Source organism: Diadema antillarum, unplaced genomic scaffold (assembly GCF_040938485.1).
Source record: "Diadema antillarum isolate AM-2024a unplaced genomic scaffold, OU_Dant_1.0 seq00000030_RagTag, whole genome shotgun sequence".
Taxonomy (NCBI): domain Eukaryota; kingdom Metazoa; phylum Echinodermata; class Echinoidea; order Diadematoida; family Diadematidae; genus Diadema; species Diadema antillarum.
In genome coordinates, this window is record NW_027271146.1 from 1,272,587 (window position 1) to 1,294,616 (window position 22,030).

The 22,030-nt window shown below is 36.9% G+C and overlaps 1 protein-coding gene across 1 annotated transcript in view; it reads left to right on the plus strand.

Annotated features, from left to right (window-relative positions):
• LOC139725269 (sodium-coupled neutral amino acid transporter 9 homolog) overlaps window positions 1-13,171 on the plus strand; it is a 31,836-nt gene extending 18,665 nt beyond the window's left edge. Inside the window, exons 7-14 of the mRNA XM_071636357.1 lie at window positions 2,100-2,207; window positions 2,933-3,076; window positions 4,187-4,291; window positions 5,808-5,914; window positions 9,441-9,545; window positions 10,052-10,200; window positions 11,470-11,559; window positions 12,340-13,171. Coding sequence (XP_071492458.1) covers window positions 2,100-2,207; window positions 2,933-3,076; window positions 4,187-4,291; window positions 5,808-5,914; window positions 9,441-9,545; window positions 10,052-10,200; window positions 11,470-11,559; window positions 12,340-12,505 — 974 coding nt within the window. The 3' untranslated portion in view covers window positions 12,506-13,171. The remainder of the gene's footprint in view (window positions 1-2,099; window positions 2,208-2,932; window positions 3,077-4,186; window positions 4,292-5,807; window positions 5,915-9,440; window positions 9,546-10,051; window positions 10,201-11,469; window positions 11,560-12,339) is intronic.
• Window positions 13,172-22,030: the final 8,859 nt, after the last annotated feature.

A 22,030-nucleotide genomic window follows, 5' to 3' on the forward strand; every position in this document is an offset into this window, starting at 1 on the left:
ATAATCGGCTGCGGAGATATCGATGTTTAAAAGAGAGCATGTCGAGACGTCTGGAAAATCACTGTTTCAAGGAAAGCGCCCTAAAAGTCTTCCTTTCGACGCAATCGCGATCAAGGGACACACAAGTCAGTTTTCACCTCTTTACAATAGAAGGTAAGCCCTAGCAACCCCCGAAGAGTTCATTCAAGCTCATCAGCGTCGGCGGTCTCCTCACCAACCAATTAGTGACCAGGATGTGAGAAGCGGCTGAGCATAGCGCACCCCGCCCGCACGCACCAGTCGACTGGGCAGTGTGCGAGCTTCACGCTTCGGTTAACAGCAAGCAGCAAACTGACCAATGAGATCACTCTGGTCGTTGTTAGGGGCGGAACCTATCTGTGGCGCTCAATCCAAATTTTCGAATCAGTTTCTGCTTCGTTGAAACGCCAAAAAAACATGGCTCAGAAAAACGCTATTTGTTGGTCTTTCCTGTGATCATTTTGCTTCAAAATTTCGACAGATGATAGAAGACATGTTAGACTCCAATAATATGTCAAAATCAGGAAATCGTAAGTTTTGACCAATTTTAATCCTCTGACTTCAAACTCGATTTTCATGGCTTCGACCGTGCGCGACTTTAGGACCTTTTTGTTGTAGCGGGTCACATATGTCTTTGCTATATTATCTAGCAATTATAACCACCTTCCCCTGGAAATCATCATTGCTGCAGTAATTTGATGGAAAGGATACAACTTATTCCTATTCAGTTTATGTGAAAAATATTTGTTTTTTCTGTATTGAATATATGTGTCTGGGTCAATGGCAGACTGGACAGGTGATGAATGATATCATTTCCACTTTGTGTATGTCATTGCTCTTTAAAGCACTATTTTTTGAAAGAAAAATTCAAATTGCCATAGCTTTCCTATTTGAGGTCTGATGTTGATTTGTTATTGACAAAGTCTGCCTATCTGTCTCATTTAATTCTATCTTATTCATTAATTCAAACTTGGAGATACACTTTTAACGTCCTTAAACAATTTGTGGCAGAAATTGAACCATCTGTCCTCACTACCTATAAGAAGTAGGAGATCATGATTATTTTAATCTGTTGGTTAAAGTGAGTTAAAAGAAGCACAGTAGTTCCTGTAGCTGAATGAGCTTGGTGTTTAAAGAGGAATTGGGTTTGATATAATGTCATCTACTTGGTTGGTAGCATGTTAATGAAGAATGTGGGTAGAACTGAAAGTAGAACTCTTTATAAATGAGCCAAGATGAGCTATAAGTATACCAAGACACTTGAGTATTACATGACTATTGTGTTTCAGTTACACAAAAGTGAGTCATATGCATCGAATGTGCATGTGATATATCATAGAGAGTCTTTGATAAAGTTTAGTCCTCTATCAGTGTAAAGATGCTCACAGCAACACATTTCTACAGGTAAGACTACATTTTATGCATCCATTTGGGAAACAGCCTGTAGAATACAAAGTAGATTTCCTGTTATTTTGTTAGTTTACAGTTGCTGTGGAGAAGACAGTCTACTGCTATGTTAATGAATTTTGAATTATTTTATCCAGCACTTTATGCTTTTAGCTTTTATGCTTTCAGAATATCATCTTTGGTGGGGTTTCACCGTGTTTATGAATGAAATTATCAATGAAATTTGCTAGACAAAAAAAACAACAACAAAACAAAACAAAAACAAAATAAAAAAACAAAAAACCCCAAAACAAAACCAACAACAACAAATCAAAACTAAAACCAAAACAAAACAAAACAAGAAGTGTTATAAATCATATCAGGGTGAATGCTGTTGCATACAAGAACAAATTAAATGTGATATGCTTCATGACATGTATGGAAAAGTCAAATTGATTAATATTTGAAAAGCGTGGAAGGGGATTGCTGCAGTACCTAGACTCTGTGCTATGAGAACAATGCATACATGTGAGTTTAAAATGCTTGTGTGTGTGTAGAAAGGATATAAAAGCAGTGAAGATACATGACATTATCATGTATTGTGTTATACAAATATTCTTTGAAACCTTTATAATTATCATTGTAATTAATCACTTTTTTGTCATGATTTTCTTGCTCCCCCCTTGTCCTTCCAGAGGAAGTCATGGGCATTGTTCCTGCGAGTAACGACACAGCCCTTTGCTACGGCTCTCCTGCATTCAATCGCACTGTCCTCTTTCTACTAGAAGACCCGTCCAATAAAGGTATGTTCAACTGTAACAATGTTCTCCCCCACTTATGATAAAAATCACCATGTGAATTGACAATTTACTGCATGTTCTAGATCTTATGAATCTCTCTGGTGCATGAAGACTTAAATATTTTGTGTTAATATCTTCTTTTTTTTATTGTTGTCTTAGCAGGTGTTAGTGCAAAACAGTTGTAGCCACCCTGGTGTACAGTGTAGGAAATCCCCATTTCTAATGTTGAATGATCAGGAATGTGTCACTGTATCACAATCATAAGTTTGTAACTCTTTTATGGAAAAAAGTTTTGGTAGAGTTTGACATGGGTGTTTATTAAAGAGTATACAGCCTCAGACCACTTTACGTTTTTTTCTTGTACTGAGTATGAATATAATTTCTAATAAATATTCTATAGAGAGTAGTCTTTCATTATTGCAGTCTGTCGTATCATCAATATCCTGGATAGAGTACAATTTGATTATCCTAGCCTGTTTGTGCTTGGCCTGGGAGTAGAAATGTGTATCGTGTTTTGTGCAGAAAGAACCTAATGCAGCATTTGTGAGTCAAGCACAGCAGAGTAAAGCCTTATCCCATATCAAAGAGATTTTACTATCATCACTTGCTTTGGTGAAATTGATTAACCTATTTGTGCAGACTCTTCTTACATTATTTTTGCTTCTAAATTGTAACTTGTTAAAATGAAAATTGAAGTTTGCTAGTATTTTGCCATTCATTTCTCGTAGTGACAAACACAACTCCAGCCAAGGTGGCGCTGTTCCACAGGGTGTGGTCAGAGACTGGAACAGTTCCCCTCTTTCTCTGTTTCCTTATACTACCTCTCATCCACATCAAGTCTCCAACTTTCTTCACAAAGTTCAACTCTCTTGGTGAGTGCTACGCATTAAAATTCACACTGGATGATTTCAAGTTTGCTGCATGTGCCAGTGTCGGTATTGTCTCCAGAGCACCTGTGTGAAATTGAGCTTCAACACAGGCGGTCATAGTAATGCAATCCATACCATTCATGATTAGCGATTCCCAACACTAGATATTATCTTCACACCACCACAGAAGCTGTGTGATCATGCTAGAATTGCACTAGCTACAAAACCAATACGTCTTAATTTTGAGGTCAACTGTCTACAACCACCTGGTGCTAATGTTCAGATTGCACTAACACCAGCACTAAAACACCAAACTTGAAATCACCCACTGTTGTGCTGTTTTTGCAATATGTTAGCATCATTTCCATTGTCTTTGAATGTAGCAAATGAATGTAAAGAGAAATGGGGTGAAAAATATGGTATGCGTAGAACTTCCCATGTTTACAACAGGCAGCTTTTTAATGCTGTGTCGAACTGTATTTTGCATCTAAATTTAAGCAATACCAATTTTCATTTTTTGTTGAAATATTCTGTGGATTACCAGTGTTCTCTCACTCAAACATTGAGTAACTGAACTGTGAATTACTAAATGTATGTCATCAAATGGTGCTCTCTATATCCTTTTGCAATGCTCTGTTTTGAACATAATTTCCATCTTGTGCTAAACTCAAAATATACCTCTGTATAGCCATGGTCAGACTGGTAAAAGATTGAGAAGTGTAAGATCGCGACCTTTAAGATCGCGAAGTTTTGCCAGTGTGACTGCAAACTTCCTGCAAAACTTCTCACAAAACTTCTCGTGAAACTTCCCACTCCAACTAGGGATATTTCCCTCACCCCCGCCAAACTTCTTAATCTGTTTGTGGGCAGTGTCTCCGAAGCACGAGGCCATTGTCATGTACAGATGTGCATCGTTACGTCACAATCACTTGCCATGGGATGGTGCGCTCTTTCTTCTTTCTTGCGCGCGCATACCAATGACCCAAACTACTTGATCCAAGTTTGGCTGCCAGTGTGACATCACGACAAAGGATCGTGAAGACTTTGTGATCTTAAACTTCTTGATCTTTTGCCAGTCTTATACGGAACATTTCTCAATCCTCCCTTGTACAGGAACCCTGTCTGTTGCCTTCCTCTTGATATATGTATGCGTAAGAGCAGCGAAGTGGGGCATCCATATCGACTTTAATAACGTCAACTCTGATGAATATGTGCAACGTAAGTAGTATGAGAGAGGGGGTTTTGTTTTATTTGGTTCTTTTTATGACACAGTAATTCAAAAGCATGAGTTAATGTGCCTTACTGTTTCTTTTATCATTTTGGTTTAAGATCCTTTAGTCAAATATTTGCAAAAGAATGCAGATTTACCTGATATATGATGCAACTTTCTTGCCTTTTTTATTACAATTAATTAGAAATCACATGCTGAAAAATATGCACCATGTGTTTTTTGCACATCACAGATTTTGTTGTTGAAGGGTATATCATGCCCTATTATTTTCCAATGATTATTGCCGCTTCATAATCTCAAACCCAACTCAAGTCACCATGTAGATCAATACTATTTAAAATCTTACCTTGTTTACCATTTTTTCAGTATACATAAAACATATATCTCATTGTTCCATACAAATATTACAATGTCATTCTAATGTATTGTTTGTTATCATTCAAGTCTAACTCACCAGCAACCTGTCATAAAGATGCATTACATTGCTGTAGTGCTCCTCTCTAAAAATGACAACAACAACAACAAAAATGATCTGGTGGGGTGCTTAACTGTTTTTGGTCAGTAAGAAGACACTTCATTCATATAAAAATCATCAGTGTCTTGGTAATACACTATTTGCAAATCAATGAGGATACACTGTGAACACTCTGCTGTGGTTAATAATGAATTTTGGGCAAAAAAGTGCTGACTACTGTATCTTATAATGGTGTTATTTATTGATTCTTTTTTATTGGGAACTTCATTTAGAGGCATAATATTCCCCAAATTACTAACGCCCCGGAATATTGTATCCTGTAACACAAATGCATTTAAAAATGCTTTTCAAATATCGCTAACATTGCTTTAGATAGATTCTCATACTGTTCTCTGTGGTTCTGGAGCATGACTTTTTATCACTTGCAAACCTGTCTTACAAGTCCTGATTGTGAAATGTGCTTTCAAAATGTATTAGTTATATGGCATATGCAGCAATTGAACAATAGATATGAATAATTGAATTAAGCCGTGAAGGGTACAAATTCCGTTGTGCTATAACATTACCCTCAACTCTCACCTACTCCTCCAATTACTCAGATTTTTGATTTGCATTTTAATTACCATGTATACATACTGAATTTCATTTAATTTTTTTTCTCGCATAGTTTTTCACAAGTAGAAGTAGGCAAATATCAGGAAAGCATTTGCAAATTGATGGCAATGCAAACACATTGTATTGACTATTGCAATCACATAATAACATTTTATAAAGCTGGTATAGCTGTTACAATGGCAGGAGCAATTCTTGAGCAATAAGTTGCCTTTTTATGCTGTTAGGCCCAGATTTATGAGTTTCTAACGCTTGCCATAAATTCACCTCACTTTATATCTTTTACAAATACCTATTTGCATTTTTTTGTCACAAATTTTTTGAGTTGCATTCAGCTTGTATTTATTTTTCTTTGTATTCCCCCCCCCCTATTTTTGACCCCATATTCATGACCTTACCACCATCTTTGCAACTAGTGTTTCACTGGCGATTTCCCTCTCTGTCGGGACTTCTAGCACTGGGCTACTTCATTCACAATGCCATCTCGGCCATCACCCAAAATCAAGCTCATCCAGAAAACAATGTAAGATCACAGCTGGGTGCGGTCACACCTGCATACTCACTCGTTCATCAGGCATCAGAGGTTGAGTGCTGAGGTGTAATGAACAGGGTCTTTGTGAAACACTGTATGCGTAACAGTCGGCCAGATATTGTGAATTTTACTGAATAAGATACTGATTCAGATCTGTAAAATTCTGAGTAGGGAGTGTGATGTGATGACCAGAAGTAAGTCCATTTGACCTCAGTGTTTCAGCTGTCTCCGTTGGTCATTTCTACTTTACTAGAGCAAATTATGATAAAATGATAGTGATGATAGTAAGCCATTCACTTGTAATACTCAGTGTATTTTCAATATCGGCATCAAAAAAATTCATCAAATAGATTGTTATTGTAAGGGAAAAAAAACGGGACCAAAACAAATGCAGTGGATTAACTGCTTCAACATAAACACAGCTTGCCTGGTTGATGGTGACCCAAGAAAATGTTCATATTATAAGTAGCCTTTTTGCCCCTTTATCATGGGCAAAAATTTGTTTGGAAGTAGTAATGTCTTACATTTTACTAAATTTGGTAGAAGCTGCACTAGCTGTTTGTTGTAGTACCAGGTAGTGTGTAATAAAGTCATTATCTAGATCAAGGAGGTGTTTGTGAATCAATGGATTGAATTTAGGATTCAAGCCAATGTGTGATGTAGAAGGTAATGGTAGATTACTTTTGACTAGTGCATGTTATCTCAATTATCTTCATATTACTATCATAGGTACTCAGGAAACAGGCAAGGTTGGGGGGGGGGGGGAGGGGGAGGAGGTGGGGGTAGGGTAGGTCAAAGGTTAATATCTCTCTCAGAGCTGAAGAATAGAAGGTAAACCAATAATTAGCCATGAGGAAGTAATGAAAGTTGGACCCATCTAATTGTCAACTGGCATTTGGGAAAGTTGTGTGCTGTTGATCTTGGAACCTCCTCCGTGATGAGATGCAATGTGAATGAAAGATTATGATACACACTGTCAGGGATGTTTTCATAAAGTATGGATATTTGACTTGCATGGTATGCAGTCTTTAAGGAAACTGCATATGTCTGTTTAGGAGACTGATAAAAAAAAGGTAATTAAGATTAGAACATGTATGTAAGTTCTGGCAAAAAGGTTGATTTTGTCTACCCAAGGGAGGAAAATGAGTTCTTTATCACTGGCATAGGTCATGTAATACCATCTCTCTTTATTTCAGTGTGTTTTCTTTCTGTAATTCAAACACTTGCTTTGCTTTGAGTGATTTGATCATTCTGTTTCCCCTTTTTCTCTCACATGCCTGTTTTTTTTTGTTTTTTTGTTTTTTTTTGCATATCTAATGACTCAAACTCACTACCACTCTGTTAGATCTTGACAGAGTGTTGGCATTCAGCTACAGATAAATCATGCCCAGCTCTATCAGTCATCCAACAATCTTCAAGTATCAAGTATTTATGTTGCATTAACGTCACCTTTCACTGCAACCAAATGCTTCATCAGCTACTCTCCACTTGCTTCACTCGCAAAACTCAAACATATTATGCTGCAGCCATGCTCATCTAAAGTCATGCAACCTGTATTTACAATTTACAGTCCTCTAGTGATACACACTGTGGTATGAATTCACAAATGTACAATCTTTGTCCATGGTTTAAACCATGGACAAAGACCGTAATTTTGTCTGTGGTGCCATGTGTCACACGGCCTAGTTCGTTACGAAGTGATCATGACGAAATGACTGATTTCATAATGAAATAGGCCATGCGATGCTTGGGGCTCCATACAAAATTACGGTCTTTGCCCATGGTTTAAAAACCATGGACAAAGATTGTACCACCTTCGTGAATTCGGGCCTATGAGTCCTGTGGATAATCATCATGCAGATAGTAAAAGAAATCGGAATACTCTTGGAAGAATTTCCTGGAATTCCGATGTACGACAAAGAATAATTTAAACTATTCATGTAATCATCTTTGAATGAAGTGTGTTTATGGAGAACATGTGACTGATAATGTTGCAGTTGAGGCCTTTCCCTCTTCAATGATGATGTTTTACTGATATCCTTCAACTGCATATATGACTGAAACAAAAGTTCCCCAGTAATAACAATAGAAACAACAAAAGAAACAGTGAAACACCATGCATGGTTTTAGTAGGAATCCTATCCCTAACCCCAAACCTAACCCTAATCATAGCGTAACTCTCTTTGAAAAGTGTATTTTAAAACTAGAAATGTTTGCATGCATGAAACTTTCATAAATTTTGTGAAGAGCCAAGATTCATGAAAATGAAATGCATGTGAAAATGTTCTTATTTACACAATGTATTGAATACCAGTTTCGTAACATGAAAGTTTCATACAGCCAAAAAGGCTGTCGGCTTTAATTTGCGAAAGTTTCATGCTGCTAATATTGTTTCTGGTTTTACAGTATGTCAAACATTTTACCCCACTAACGGCTTGACCCCCCCCCCCCTCCATTCCCCTCAGCTTGTCCTTATTTCTCTTCATGTGTCTGCTCATAAACTGTTCTCCTCTGCCAGTGTTTAGTTGGAACTTTCCCGCCCTGTCGGGAATATCCTCCCTGGGTTTTTTCATTCACAATTGCATCTCATCGATAACGAGGAACCAGAGGTACCCCGAGAACAATGTAAGTGACTTCATGATAGAACCGAGGGGGGGGGGGGGGGGAAGGAGATGAAGGGCCTTCAGGGAGCACTTTAATTAACCAGTTCAGTGCAAGGGACTTTGGACAGTGTGTACAATGCTATGGGGTTTACTGTGCCAATCACCACTCAAAGCTCACAAAGGGTTGATATATATTGGAAGACTTGTAATCCTTCTTGGCAGCTGCCTCATGCTTGTGGAATCAGCTCCCTCAAAGCATTGGGGAATCACCATCTCTGTCAGTGTTCCAAAAATCGTTGAAGACTTTCCTTTTCAATAACTGATTGATTAATTATGTATATTTTGTTTTTTCCTTGTCTGTTGTATTTTTTTTTCTTCTCCTACCTCCTAAGTGTAAGGTGGATATTATATTTCTATGAAACGCTGTGATACATGTTCACACATCGCTATATAAGTACCCATATTGTAATTGCAATTGTATCAATGAAGATTTTTTTTTTTTTGGGGGGGGGGAGGGTTAACAATTAATTTCATCATTAATTAGGATTAGATAGTATAATGAAATGTATGTTTAGTTCACTGACCTATTTCCATCAAGCACTTTTGGTTGAATTTGTTATACTCTTTTGTCTAAGTGTTTATCTTTAACCTTACTTGATCAATGACCTAATTATGTAGGTAGTTTAGTGAGTGTAGCCTAGTAGTCAGTCAATAGTATAAATATGGAAGAATCTGCTTGTTAGGTACAGGTAAGTTGCTTTCTATAAATACCATTCTACTGCAACACCAGCTCACCTGCCATATGTCAGACTTAATGTGCAGTGTATGAGATAAACCTATTTAACTTGTGGAAAGAGTATTAACTTGGTGTGAGTTGGAGATTGAAGAGTGTTTTCTTGTGCCTCGTCTTTTAGGGTCGTGACCTCACCATTGCCTACTTCCTGGTAGCCTTCACCTACATATTTGTGGCCGTGGTATTCTACATCTCTTTTCCCCTGCCGAAGGAGTGCATAGCAGATGTAAGTACATCTGGAGGGGTTACCATGGCAACGCATCAATGCCGGTGGTAGTGTTTGGGTTGAATTGGAATGCTCTTTATCCTCTCTAGTCGTTTTTTATAATGACAATACAAGCCATCATTCGTACAACCACAGTGCCATTTAATGAATCATTTCCACATATGGATCGGCTTGAGTGTAATGCATACAATGCAGTACTTCACTTACCATAATAAATTTGACTGTGAAAGGTACATTATAAGTGTCATATTCCTTGCAATTTAACCATCATATTTTGAAGTTGTTTAGAACCTGTTTCCGTCATTAGAGGAAAAACGGAGACAGATGTTACTCTGTGTAATTAACGAGCTTGCCTGTTGAAATTCCTGTTTGCTTAAACCCATTGAAGGCTAGTCCCTAGAATACTCAATCAGGTGTCTATGGGAAATGGGTGTTATAGCAAAATCAGTCCATCCTCAATAGGTTATGTGTTCATGAATACAACATTTGTTTGACTTGTTTCCCAGAACTTTTTGAAGAACTTTTTCCAGGGGGATGCATATGCCTTTGCTGCCAGGCTGTTCCTGCTCTTCCAAATGGTGACACTCTTCCCTCTGCTAGTCTACATCACCAGGGTGCAACTGATGGACCAGCTGTTTGGCAAAGCATTTCCAAGGTCTGTTCAGAAAAAGACTATCATGAAAAGGGAATATTTCATTGGAAAGATGTGGTTATGTATTTTGCTCTCGACTGAACTTGTCAAAATAATGATTGGCAAATTACTTTGAAAATATCAGATTTTTGAACAGAAATACCTACATCACAAATTTATAAATGAGGAAAGTACACTGAGATTGGCCTGATGTGACTAACTAATCACCTGAAAGTTTCTACTGTTACGGTATATGATATGAGGATGAGACTAGGTAGCTATGAAACAGAATTTCTCCATGCTTCTAGTATGTTGATGCTGTCTCAGTGGTGTATAAGTTGCTAGAACACACACAAACACAATGAAGACATAAATGTCTTGATACCCAACAGTTACATCAGAGGGGCTTTTTCTATTACATTGATGATGACATGTATGAAACTACCTTTTTAGCATGTCATCTTTTGAGAGATTTATGGCTAATATCTTTTGCAGTGTTTCGTCGTATGGTTTCAGGAAAATATTTTTATTTTGACAAGTAAAATCTAGCAAACTTTATCTAAAAAAGGACTCTTCTTGCAGGTGTAACATCCAGTCACTATAACATGTATTTGCTAAGGGTTTTGTCTTTTTTTTATAACAATGCCCACCCCCCCCAAAAAAAAAAAAATATATATATATATATATACATATATATATATACTCCTAGATGGGTCATTTGGAAGACATTTCCATTTGTTTTATATGTAAATTTTAAAATACATGTTCAATGGCAATTTACGCAATGGAGACACGAAAATTGTCTCCTTAATGACCAGTTGTCTCCCTAATGAAGACACTTCTCCCCAATATGTCTCCCTAAGGTGCCAACTAGGGAGATATATATATATATATATAGTTGCAGGTGATATAGATGAGGTGGTGTCAAACCTGTCTCAAGAGAGCAAAAAAGTGTTGAGTTTATGTCTTCTGTTCCATTGATACCATCTTTTCCTCTCATCATTTTTCCACTCTCTACCCCACCCCTCTCCCACACCTCTCCCCCTCTCTTTTTTTCATTCTGTCTGCCCTTTGCCCTTTCTCTCTCTCCTTCGAGCCCCACCCTCACTCTCTACCCCTCGTCTTCCCTCACCCCTCTGCCCCCTCTTTCTCTGCCCTTCTCTCTCCCTACCCCTTACCCCTCCTCATGTCCTCCACCCCCTCTCTGCCCTCTGCCCTCTGCCCCTCTTTCTATCCCCTTACTCCCTACCTCCCTACCATCCTCTCCCTCTCTCTCTCTTGTCTGACCTCCAGCTGGAAGCACATGATAATCTTTAACCTGATCCTTGTCACCATCTGTGTCCTGTTTGCAATGTTTCTGCCTCACATTGGGAACATTATACGGTGAGTATTAAAATCCAAGGAACCTAAAGCTTAACTCTCTCCCTCACACCATTGTATGGGACATGTTGCATCGCACAATAGTCACGGCGTGACATTATTGATAACTTAATAAAGAAAACGATGTGCAACATGATCAAAGTTTGCTGCACTATGCGGTGAGTATGAGGCAGGGAATCTAAAGCTTTACTCTCCATCACTCCAATGTGTGGGGCATTCTTATGTGGCATCGCACAATAATTAGGCCATGACATGATTGATAACTAATAATATTAAAGAAGAAGGTGCAAAACATGATCAAAGTTTGCTGCAAGTAAGAGAAAGAAAAAGGAAATAGACAAATCTGAATCGTGTGTGCAACATGACGGTCATGAATGTCCAAATGTCTTCCAGAACAGTGATTAACCTGTTGAGGATGAGTCCTGAGTATACTCAGGCAGGTGTCTATTGGAAATACATGTAGAAAAATCATCCTGTCCTTAACAGGTTAAGCTGTATCATCTTACTTGATATCACTGCGTGAATGTAGTGTCCTACGTATAATAGAAATAATTAATCACCCAAAGCTCTTTGTACTTATGCTAGGCACATTAGAAGAGAGTGCAGTAGAATTGCGATGGAGAGCATTGAAAAAAAAAACCCACCCAAAACAAAAAACAGCAGCACTGACAGCAACAAATAAGATCACTTTTTTTTTCTGTGCCATTTTAAAATGAGGTAGCCAATCTTGATTACGAAGTAAATGAGTAATCGGTCATGATTTCTCTGTGTCTTGTAATACAGGTATTCTGGAGCCTTCTGTGGTATGGCCTATATCTTCACCCTACCTGTAGTAGTCTACCTCCTCTTTCACCGAAATCAGGGCACGCTGCGCTGGTATCACGTTGTTCTCCACTCAGTCCTTGTTGCCGTGGGCGTGGCTAATTTTATCTCTCAGTTCCTGGTGTGAGGTCATGACTACTAGCATGGTCGTCTGACCATGCGGAAAGAAAAAGAAGCGGAAACACATGTATATTCTTTGCAATGTGTGTATTAAAGGCGACCGCACACTATATGATCTGACTGGTTGCACGACTGGAGGCAAGCTGGGTCACAGCTTGGATGGACGACATTGGGCACTACATTAGACCATACAAGTATTGCGTGCCTAGTTGCGTCATCAGTACATAATACTGTCGTGTGATTGGCTGAAAGTTCCATGAAACTTTGACATGCCAAATCTTTACGGCTGGCATTGCAACTCAGTTTCGTGGCAAGAAAGTGGCAAGGTTGGTGATATCACGCTTTTGGTCGCTAGGTAGTACGAGCGGTGAATCGTGGCAAAGTCCAGTATTGTGTGGTGGCCTTTAAGTCTTCCATGCAAAGTTCCATTTGTGTGACAGTGTACGACTTAGTCTGACTCAAGGCGTATATTGTATTTATGTCATCAGTCAATGAATATATGTGCTTGCAATCTCTTTTATCAACTTGAATCCAAGTTGTGTGCTCAGAAATGTATTTACATCTGTATTTCATGTAGCTATTCCTTCATTCTTTTTACCCCCTGGTGTTTGTTTTAACCCTGAAGCTGTCACTCGTTTCAGCCACTGAAGTGTTGTTATTTAAACCTGTTACATCATAGCCCTTGTAAGTTTGTGAAGTTATCACTAGCTGTGTTTATTATACAGTAAGTACATTGTGCATTCTTGTATCCTGATATTTCATGAGTACTACGCACTTCGAATACAACATTTAGAAACAGTAAGGTACTTTTTATCTCTTTAGTGTGCTTGAAAGAGAGTCCTTAATATTGGATGGAGTAGGAGCAAGTTTTGGCCATGTATAGGGTACCATGTTTTATGGAATTTTTTTTTTTTTAATCTATTTATTTGTATATTTCTTGCCTTTTGTCAGGGTAGCCCATTCGCCAATAAGCTGCGGTCTTCTATGGGCCGTGAATAATATTTATGAACATATTTACAACAAATAACAAAGCATGTATGCAGAAGAAATTAAAATAAAATTCCATCATGAAATCTGAAATACGTTACAAACTACCACAAACAAATATTAATGTGCCATAGCATGAGTTCAACAGACTAGCAATAGAAAAAATTAGAAATATTGATTAAATTGCTATGATTATTATTATTTTTTTTCTTGGGGGGGGGGGGGGCAGGGAGAGGGAGAAATCCACAATGATTTGCTGATTTGATGAGACAAGTCTTTGAAAGATTATTTAATAGCAAATCAAGCCTAAAACCTGTTCTATCAGATTTGAGTAGCATAAACTTAAAATTTGATTTCAGCCTTGTCTACTGTATTGGGATGATGTCTGTGTGTGTGTAGTTACAGTGTGTGTTTTGTTTCTGTCTGTCTGTTCTTGTGTGTGAGTCTGTCTTTTTGTCTATCTGTTGTCTGTGTGTATGCGATTTGTTTCTCAGTGCAGTCAATAGCTTCCAGTTCTCCTTTTTCATCCTTTGCAGCTTTGCATGGTCTTGAATACTAAAGTTGGTGCCGGCCCTGCTTTATGAAGAGTTATAATTGATTAATAAAGTTGATTTCTGTGGTAAGTCTATATGGCAGCCTGTGTGAAAAATAAATGTATAATTGATGATATCTTTTGATAAAACGGGCCCAGATTGATCATGCTGTTTGGATATCTGACAGCACTCTAATAGAGACCCCTAGACCCCAGCAGTGGATAGTAACTTTTGATGATAAAAATCTTACAAGTGAATGGTTCTTGACATGTAGTCTTGTAAGCTCTTGCAGCTTAACTTAAAAAAAATGAAACAATTCAAATATGGAACAGATAATGGGCCAGTGATGTTTGCTTTTTTTCTTCTTCTTTTTTTTGTGGGAGGGAGGGGGACTCCAATTTTGAAGAGATTTGAGCTTTGCCTTACTTGGTGTTCTTTGGAAGAGCAGCAAACTCTAAGGTTGCTTTCTGAATCACATGTGAATTTAGTTTCAATTACAAGCGAGTGTAGATGTGTTTGGTCAACAAAATCCATGCTCTTGTATGTGGATAATAATAATGATGATGACGACAACAACAACAACAACAACAACAACAGGAGATGTTTGGTGAATGCATTTTAAGCACACATATGATAACAGCAGAAAGTTGCTTCATTCCCATAATATCATCATTATTATTGTTGTACTTATCCTCGTTATATTCTTTGACATCTCTTTTTGTCACTTCTCCATATCGTCATAGCAATGGTGATTGTGATCGTGATAATGATTGCCATTGTTATTATCACTGCTGTCATCATCATCATAATCCTTTTTGTCATGTGTGTTTACTTGATACTTGCAATAATATGTGAAATGCAACTTTTCTCCTTACCTCTTCTAGTTTCTTTCCTGGTTTAGTGTTTCTTGAGGTATTCCTACCTCTTGATAGTAGATTTACTGTTGCAGTGAGATGTGTGTGATGTTGAAGTCGGATACTATCCAGTATTACCATTTACTTACGAGGAAAAGGTTCAAGGTATGATATTCTTTCCAAACAATGTTCAGCATCACAGGATCATCATAGTGTAATCATTCTCTACCAGTCAGCAGCAAATTCAATATTTTTCTTTTGCTTGTAGCTGTAGAATTTTTTTTCCATCAGTGATCTTGCCAATCTAATTATTTACGTGTCTGTATATTATGTGGTATATATCAGTGCTTATATTTTTGTGAATTTCGCGGGCATTCAATATTTGCAAAATTAATGACTCGCGAAAAATTTTGCTTCTCATGGTGCAAGTGCATTATACAACATGTACATTGTTTCAAGGTGGGAAATGGTTAACTTTTCTCTTATGATAAGAAATAGTACTTCTTTTTTATTCCATCATGTGCAGTTCTTGATCGCCACTCAACCATTCAACCACTGGTAGAGTTGCCATTCACGTTGCAGTTTGCAAAATGTAATACTGTATAAGTTGATATTTTCATGAGATTAATTTTTCATGCTCGGCTGGGTAAGATTTCATGTGCTTTTAATTCCACTGAATCAGGACATTAATTATGAGAACATATGGCATGCAAAATTATTTGTGCGCTTTTATTTTCGTGCTAACTGGTGGTTGCGTGAAATTTTCTGTTTTTATAGTACTTGTAAGCTGCTTGTAATATATACTGGCATGTAATATACAGCACCAAGTACTTGAAATGGTCTCTTTGCTTGAAAAGTTCTTGATTTTTTTTTTTTTTTAGGATGGGAGGGGAGGGATTTTCTGGACACCTTTTCACATCTTTTGGAAAGCCACTAGCTCTATCCAAAGTTTCTTAAATATCTGGAACATCTTGAGTCCTTTCTCCTACCTTAGATGTGTTATAGCATGACGGACTGTGTCAGTAGGAATCTGGTTTAAAATCAAAACTTATTCAGCCTGGGAAAATGTGCCCCATGTTAAAGGAATATCTTGTTATTGCGTAGCTGGAATGTTACATGGTGCTTGGTGATGTGCCTAGTTACCTACGTGTATTTGATTTCGGCCTTCATAGATTATACTGATGAGAACAGAATTATCTGTTATACACATAGCAGAATGTTACCATCAACCAATAGCAATCCATGACAATAATTTTATGTTCCTCTTCCTCCTAGCAACTTGTGTATTTCGACCATTAAAACAGGAATGATTTATATCTAAGAAAATTATACCATGTGCATATTTATGGTGATAGTTTGGAGAATGTACTTATAAGTACTTATAAGTACTTATTCTATACTTCTGATGCTGTATTTATCTGCTTGTGTACTTTGATGTTTTTTGCCATTTACAGGCAGAACTGGTGCTCAGTTTCTTGCATAGCAATCCTGCTAATTATTTTATTCTATTCTATGTACAGAGAACAATGAAGCTATTTCATCATGTTTTTCCATGATTGGTACATCTTCTTTGTAGATAAAATGTGCCATATTCTTTGAAAAATGTGTTAGCAACAGAACACTGTGTCATTACTCTGTTATATACCTGTTTGAGGAAAAATTGTATATGTTTACAAGAAATGAAACAATTTGCACTCAATGCAGATTTTTGTCTCTTTGAATTCCTGATACCGATAATCATACATACAATCTGACTTCAAATGAGATCATAGTCATTAAATGGAGGTCAGCTATTCAGATGTGACAAAACACTGAAGTCATAGAAGAGAAACAATATTGCCTCATAACCAAATATGAGTGTCAGTTTGTCTGAACTAACCAAACAAGAGTGCCAGTATGTGGGGACTAACCAAACATGAGTGTCAGTATGTTGGGACTAACCAAACATGAGTGTCAGTATGTTGGGACCAACCAAACATGAGTGTCGATCAGTATGTTGGGACTAATGGCTGTGTTTGATAGTTATGTAGACTTCATTGAATGAAGAAGTGCAATTTGACACCATTTTAATCACATTTAAACAAGCCCATGGCTCTGAAAAGCCCTATCAATGAAGAAACCACATACTGGTATTGTTAAGGCACATTCGGAAAGCTAACAGCAGGGTAATCTCTTTATTAGTGTTGTCAGTGGGGGAATGTTGGTAGTGCCCTACAACTCCTGAGTTCACTGCCTGTGAGAATGGGTAGATTAGTGTTCCTGATCTTCTTTATTTTTTTTTTATTAGCACCATTTGAAGCCGTACCACCGTCCTTACTTCCCTACATTACACACTGGGTACGGTAAGTAAACCCAGGAAAAAATTACCAATCACTGCCAAAAAGAACCCTCAGTCGAGTGACTTTTGAGTAACATGTAGGCCTATGTAGAGTTCTACAGGGATCCATATATTAGGCTTCTTGCTATACCATGGTACAAAAGCAGAGAAATGTAGACCTGAACCTCAGAACTTCGGAAATTTGTTGGAACTTTCAAAATCCTCTTGTTGTATGAGGGTTTTGCTATATCTGCCCTCAATGTAACGAGGTTCCACCGTATTCATATGCCTTTGCTGTTCCATGGAAACGTCTGTGGGCTGATAAATTACAAATGCATTGTGTACAGAAAACAACAACAACAACAACAAAAACAAAAACAACAACAACAACAACAACAACAACAACAACCCGAATGCATAAGATGATTGGGCATTATGTGAATACACCTCTTTTCTATCATGTGATTGTAAATTTGCCCAGAAAGTACACGTATCTGTCCGTCTTTCTATCTCTGTATGCTGGAGTGCTTAACAGGCTAGGAAAGAAAAAAACACATAGTGTGACCATGATGGGAAAATTCACTGCTCAATGAAATGGATTATATAATGTGTTATTTGTCGTCAGTGAGCAATCGTAACAGCTGAATATTAAAAACACTTGTTGACAGCTTCATGAATATTCTTTATATAGTGATGCCAGAGGCATGATGATAGAAAGAATTCCAACTCCTGTGTTTGCTAGCATGTGAGTAACACCCAAGTAGATGCAAAAGCTAATATAGAAGAAACAATTACCTGTATGTCTCCAAAGATCTGTTATAATTGTTCAGGAAAGCATGAAGTTTGAAGTTTATTTATTTATTTATATTTTTAAGTCTACAATTATCATTTCTCTTTTGGAAATAATCAATGTAACTTCATATTGGCTTGAGGCATCTCCATGGTATTGAGTTTGTAAAATTATTGCAATCCAAAGCTGATGGGTAAAGACTAAAGGTTGCAGGGTCAAGGTCAGGTACTAAGATTTGCAATTTAGCATTTTGTTATTGTATTTGAGGTGAGGAGTGGTAGATAGGGCCATTAATAAGAGTCCTATGTCAGTAGAGAAAATACCAGTGTCATCTTAAGAAAGTTATTGAGCTATACCTCAGAATAATTATAAAGTAAGTTTACTTATGTATAAATTGGAAATTCCAGTAATAACATCGATGCAATGGTACAAAATGCTCAGGCATAGTAGCAGATGCTTTCCTATCTGATGTTGTGTTTCATCTATTATTTTTCATTTCATGACTACAATATAATCATGACATCCTGTCATATGTTGTCGATGCTCATCATCTGCAACAAATCAAATGATGACATTTGTTGAAATACGAGACCATAGCGTGTACATGTTCATTATAGACATGTATTTCATAAGTAGATGGACTAGAGTAAGGATGAAATGATAACTTGATAAATTCATATTTACAATGTAATTTGACAAAGTAATGATCAAATGTCATTGCCTTAAAAACTATGAGCAGATATTGATGAGGTATAGTTTATACAGTATTGCCAGTTATTATTAAATTATCAGGGTGCGTCTAACTTTTTAAAATGCTTTAGAATGAGTTGGTATTGTATTGGATACGAGTGTTTCTAACGGTTCTTAAAAGATCTTAAACTAAGTGTGCAATAGCATTTTAGTATTGCCATGTTCATTAGTTATGTGGGTATTTTCTCCTTTCCCCCCATTTTGTGGTATATTAGTATACAGTATATATACACTACATGTGCGTGTTTTCATAAGATACCATTATGCTTGAATATCACTCTGTCATAACGACATCATTTTAATAAGTCATAATGGCAAAGTTTAAGGTTGGCTGGTTAGCATGGTACATTTGATCAGGATCTTTCTGATGAGAATATATACCTCTGACGTGATTGAGGCAAAGTCAATTATTGATGGAGTTTTATTTACATGGACTTTTTTGTAAGCAACATGAATTGCAGTAATATCAAAGGTTAATGATCAAGATATGAAACAAAACTAGCATTGTGTGATAAACTTTGTGTGGCATTTTGCATGGACAGGTTGAGATGTTCCTACCAACTTCACAATTCTTTTTGACTGGAGATTAATTCTTGACTATGTTTTGGACAAGAATTCTCAGGTTCCTCTTGACTCTGTAAGTGTGAGATTCAGATTTCTACAGTTATGACTTTATTACATCAGTTATACAAAAGTCAGAAAATGGTTATAGTCTTGGTTATTGCAAATAATGAGCTGTTAAAACAATGGGTGCTGTGAAGTTATCTTGGATTCAATTTAACCAGCAATTTGCTTCCAGTTCACAGCAAAATTTTCTGCTTTGCTTGATTTTTTATTTGTTTATTTTTAGCTTTTACTGTCTGATTTATTTGATGTTTTAAAAAGAAATATTGGGCTGACTGGCTTGTCTTGTGTAAACATCTGGATTCATGTTGTCAATGTTAGAGTCTTGTTTTTACTAATGCCTAGATGAATGTGGTAGTTGAATCTGCTAGGCCAAGACATCTGTGAAATGCAGAATTGTAATATCAGAGAAAAGTATATTTTTTTAATGAATGTAATGAAAGAATTTGCTGTCACAATGAATTGGAACAACAGCTGGTTTTTTTGTTGTTGTAAGACTACAAGTTCTTATAACCTTATCATGAGTATTTTTACTTAAATGTTTCCCTGTTTTACCTCTTCAAACATACTTACTCTTGAAACAAAACAAAGTCTATAGAATAAATGCAAACATTTCTCTAGCTCCATCATGCATTCATTTTTGTGCCTGTGTGCTTATATGGTACAATCATAGTTGAGTGTGTTAATTTTGAGTGCCTGTTGATATGTTTGTTCCCTAATATGGTGTGACATCTTTTGGATTGTGTTGTTCACAGCAGTGTATCAGTTCACAGCAGTGTATCACAAGGTCTTCATTATTTTCTTTTACAGATTGAACTTTTAAAATGAATGGTATTCTCTGAACTTTTGAATAGATACATATATGTGGGTTTTACTCATGAATATGATATTTCATACCATGTGAAAGAGCTTAGTCAAGTGCTGTTTTGGAGTCCTTACAAAAATCACATTTTCTGTCAATTCCTCTCTTTTTGTAAAAAAAAAAAATATATGGTACTATATTACTACTTTGCAACTGATTGACAAATTGCCCTACATTGACATAAATAAGCACTGCATTGATCAGTGTTTTAGTAGTAGCCATGATAAGAAATCATGGGTGTACATGCTCGAGCATTTATGTTGATGTAGGGCAATTTGTCAACCAGTTGCAATGAAAACATCTCGATAGAAGAATTTCATGAATTTGAATACTACTACTACTACTATGACATCAGAAATCATGGTAGTGTTCGTATCTCGAGAGGGTAACATGCAGAAAAATAAAACAGAACTAAAAATTGGTGACATTTCGGTGGAATGTGATATTCCTCAACCTGTCCCTGATGTGCTTTACTAATTCTTTGGCCTTCATCAAACCTACTTGTGAATGTATACGTCTCTTGAAGGAGCATAATATACAGTTGTATGTGCTCTCAAAATGAGAGAGAGAGAAAAAAAAAGAAGAAGAAAGAAACATGAATGGCTGATACCTGCAGCACTGGACTGATAATCATGGATGAAACTAAACATACAAATCAACAGTGGATTGTGTGTTTGTGTGTGTGGGTGTGGGGGAAGTCTGTGGGCATATATGGCTTGTTGATAGTAGAGAGTTTGATGTGTTCACAGTGAGCCTTATGAAGTCACCAGAACACCATAAAGACCTACAACTAGAACTTCACATGGCGGTGCAGATACTGAGATGGGCTAGATTTTAAGCTCTGCTCTGATTTCTTCAGTGGTAACACTTATGTTTCCTTCAGTTCAAATCATTACAGTTGAAATTTATATGCAACAATGTTCATGCATTGAAAGAGGTATGGCACCACTGACAACAACAACAACAACAACAACAACAACAACAACAACAACAACAACAAACCACCACTGCAACAACAACAACAACAACAACAACAACAACAACAACAACAACAACAACAACAGCAACAGCAACAACAACAACAGCAACAACAACACCCCAGTTCAGAATTGACTTCAGAAGTGTGGATACAGGGCACTGGTGGGCAAGGGGTCTGGATCGGAATGCCCCCTCCTCGCAGTACAGGGGAAAAATAATTTTCTGCCTGAAAGGACAATACTTGATGAAAAGATGGATTTCATGCACTGGTAAACTTGTTAGACAGTTAAGCAGCATTACTATGAACTTTAAAGCAAATGTGTTGATCATGCTATATGAAGTTTTTTGATAACATGTGATATACACCAGGATATAACACTGAGAGTTAGGATTAAAGGTACTATTTACCATTGGGAGCAGTGATTTAAAAAAAAATGTTCATGCTTTCACATTTGATGCATAATGTGTAGGTCAGTTGTATCACAAAACATCTTACCACATAAAACTTTGGTAATAAAGCCTAAAATATAAGGAGATATCACTATTTTTCTCAATAAACCATAACTGTAGACAGTTTATTGTCAAAACAATTTTATTATAACTATTGTTCACCATTTGTTAACATTTATTGTATTGACAAACATTTTTACATTGGTTGCTTTTATCCCTAACTCACATTTTAGAAGTATTTTGAAGCACCATAGCTGGGGTATTGTTTCATCTGCAAATGGAATGCCTTTGAAGTCAAATATCAGCAATGAATGTATCTTACCTTGTAGGCACTATATATATATATATATATATATATATATATATATATATATGTATATACTTTTT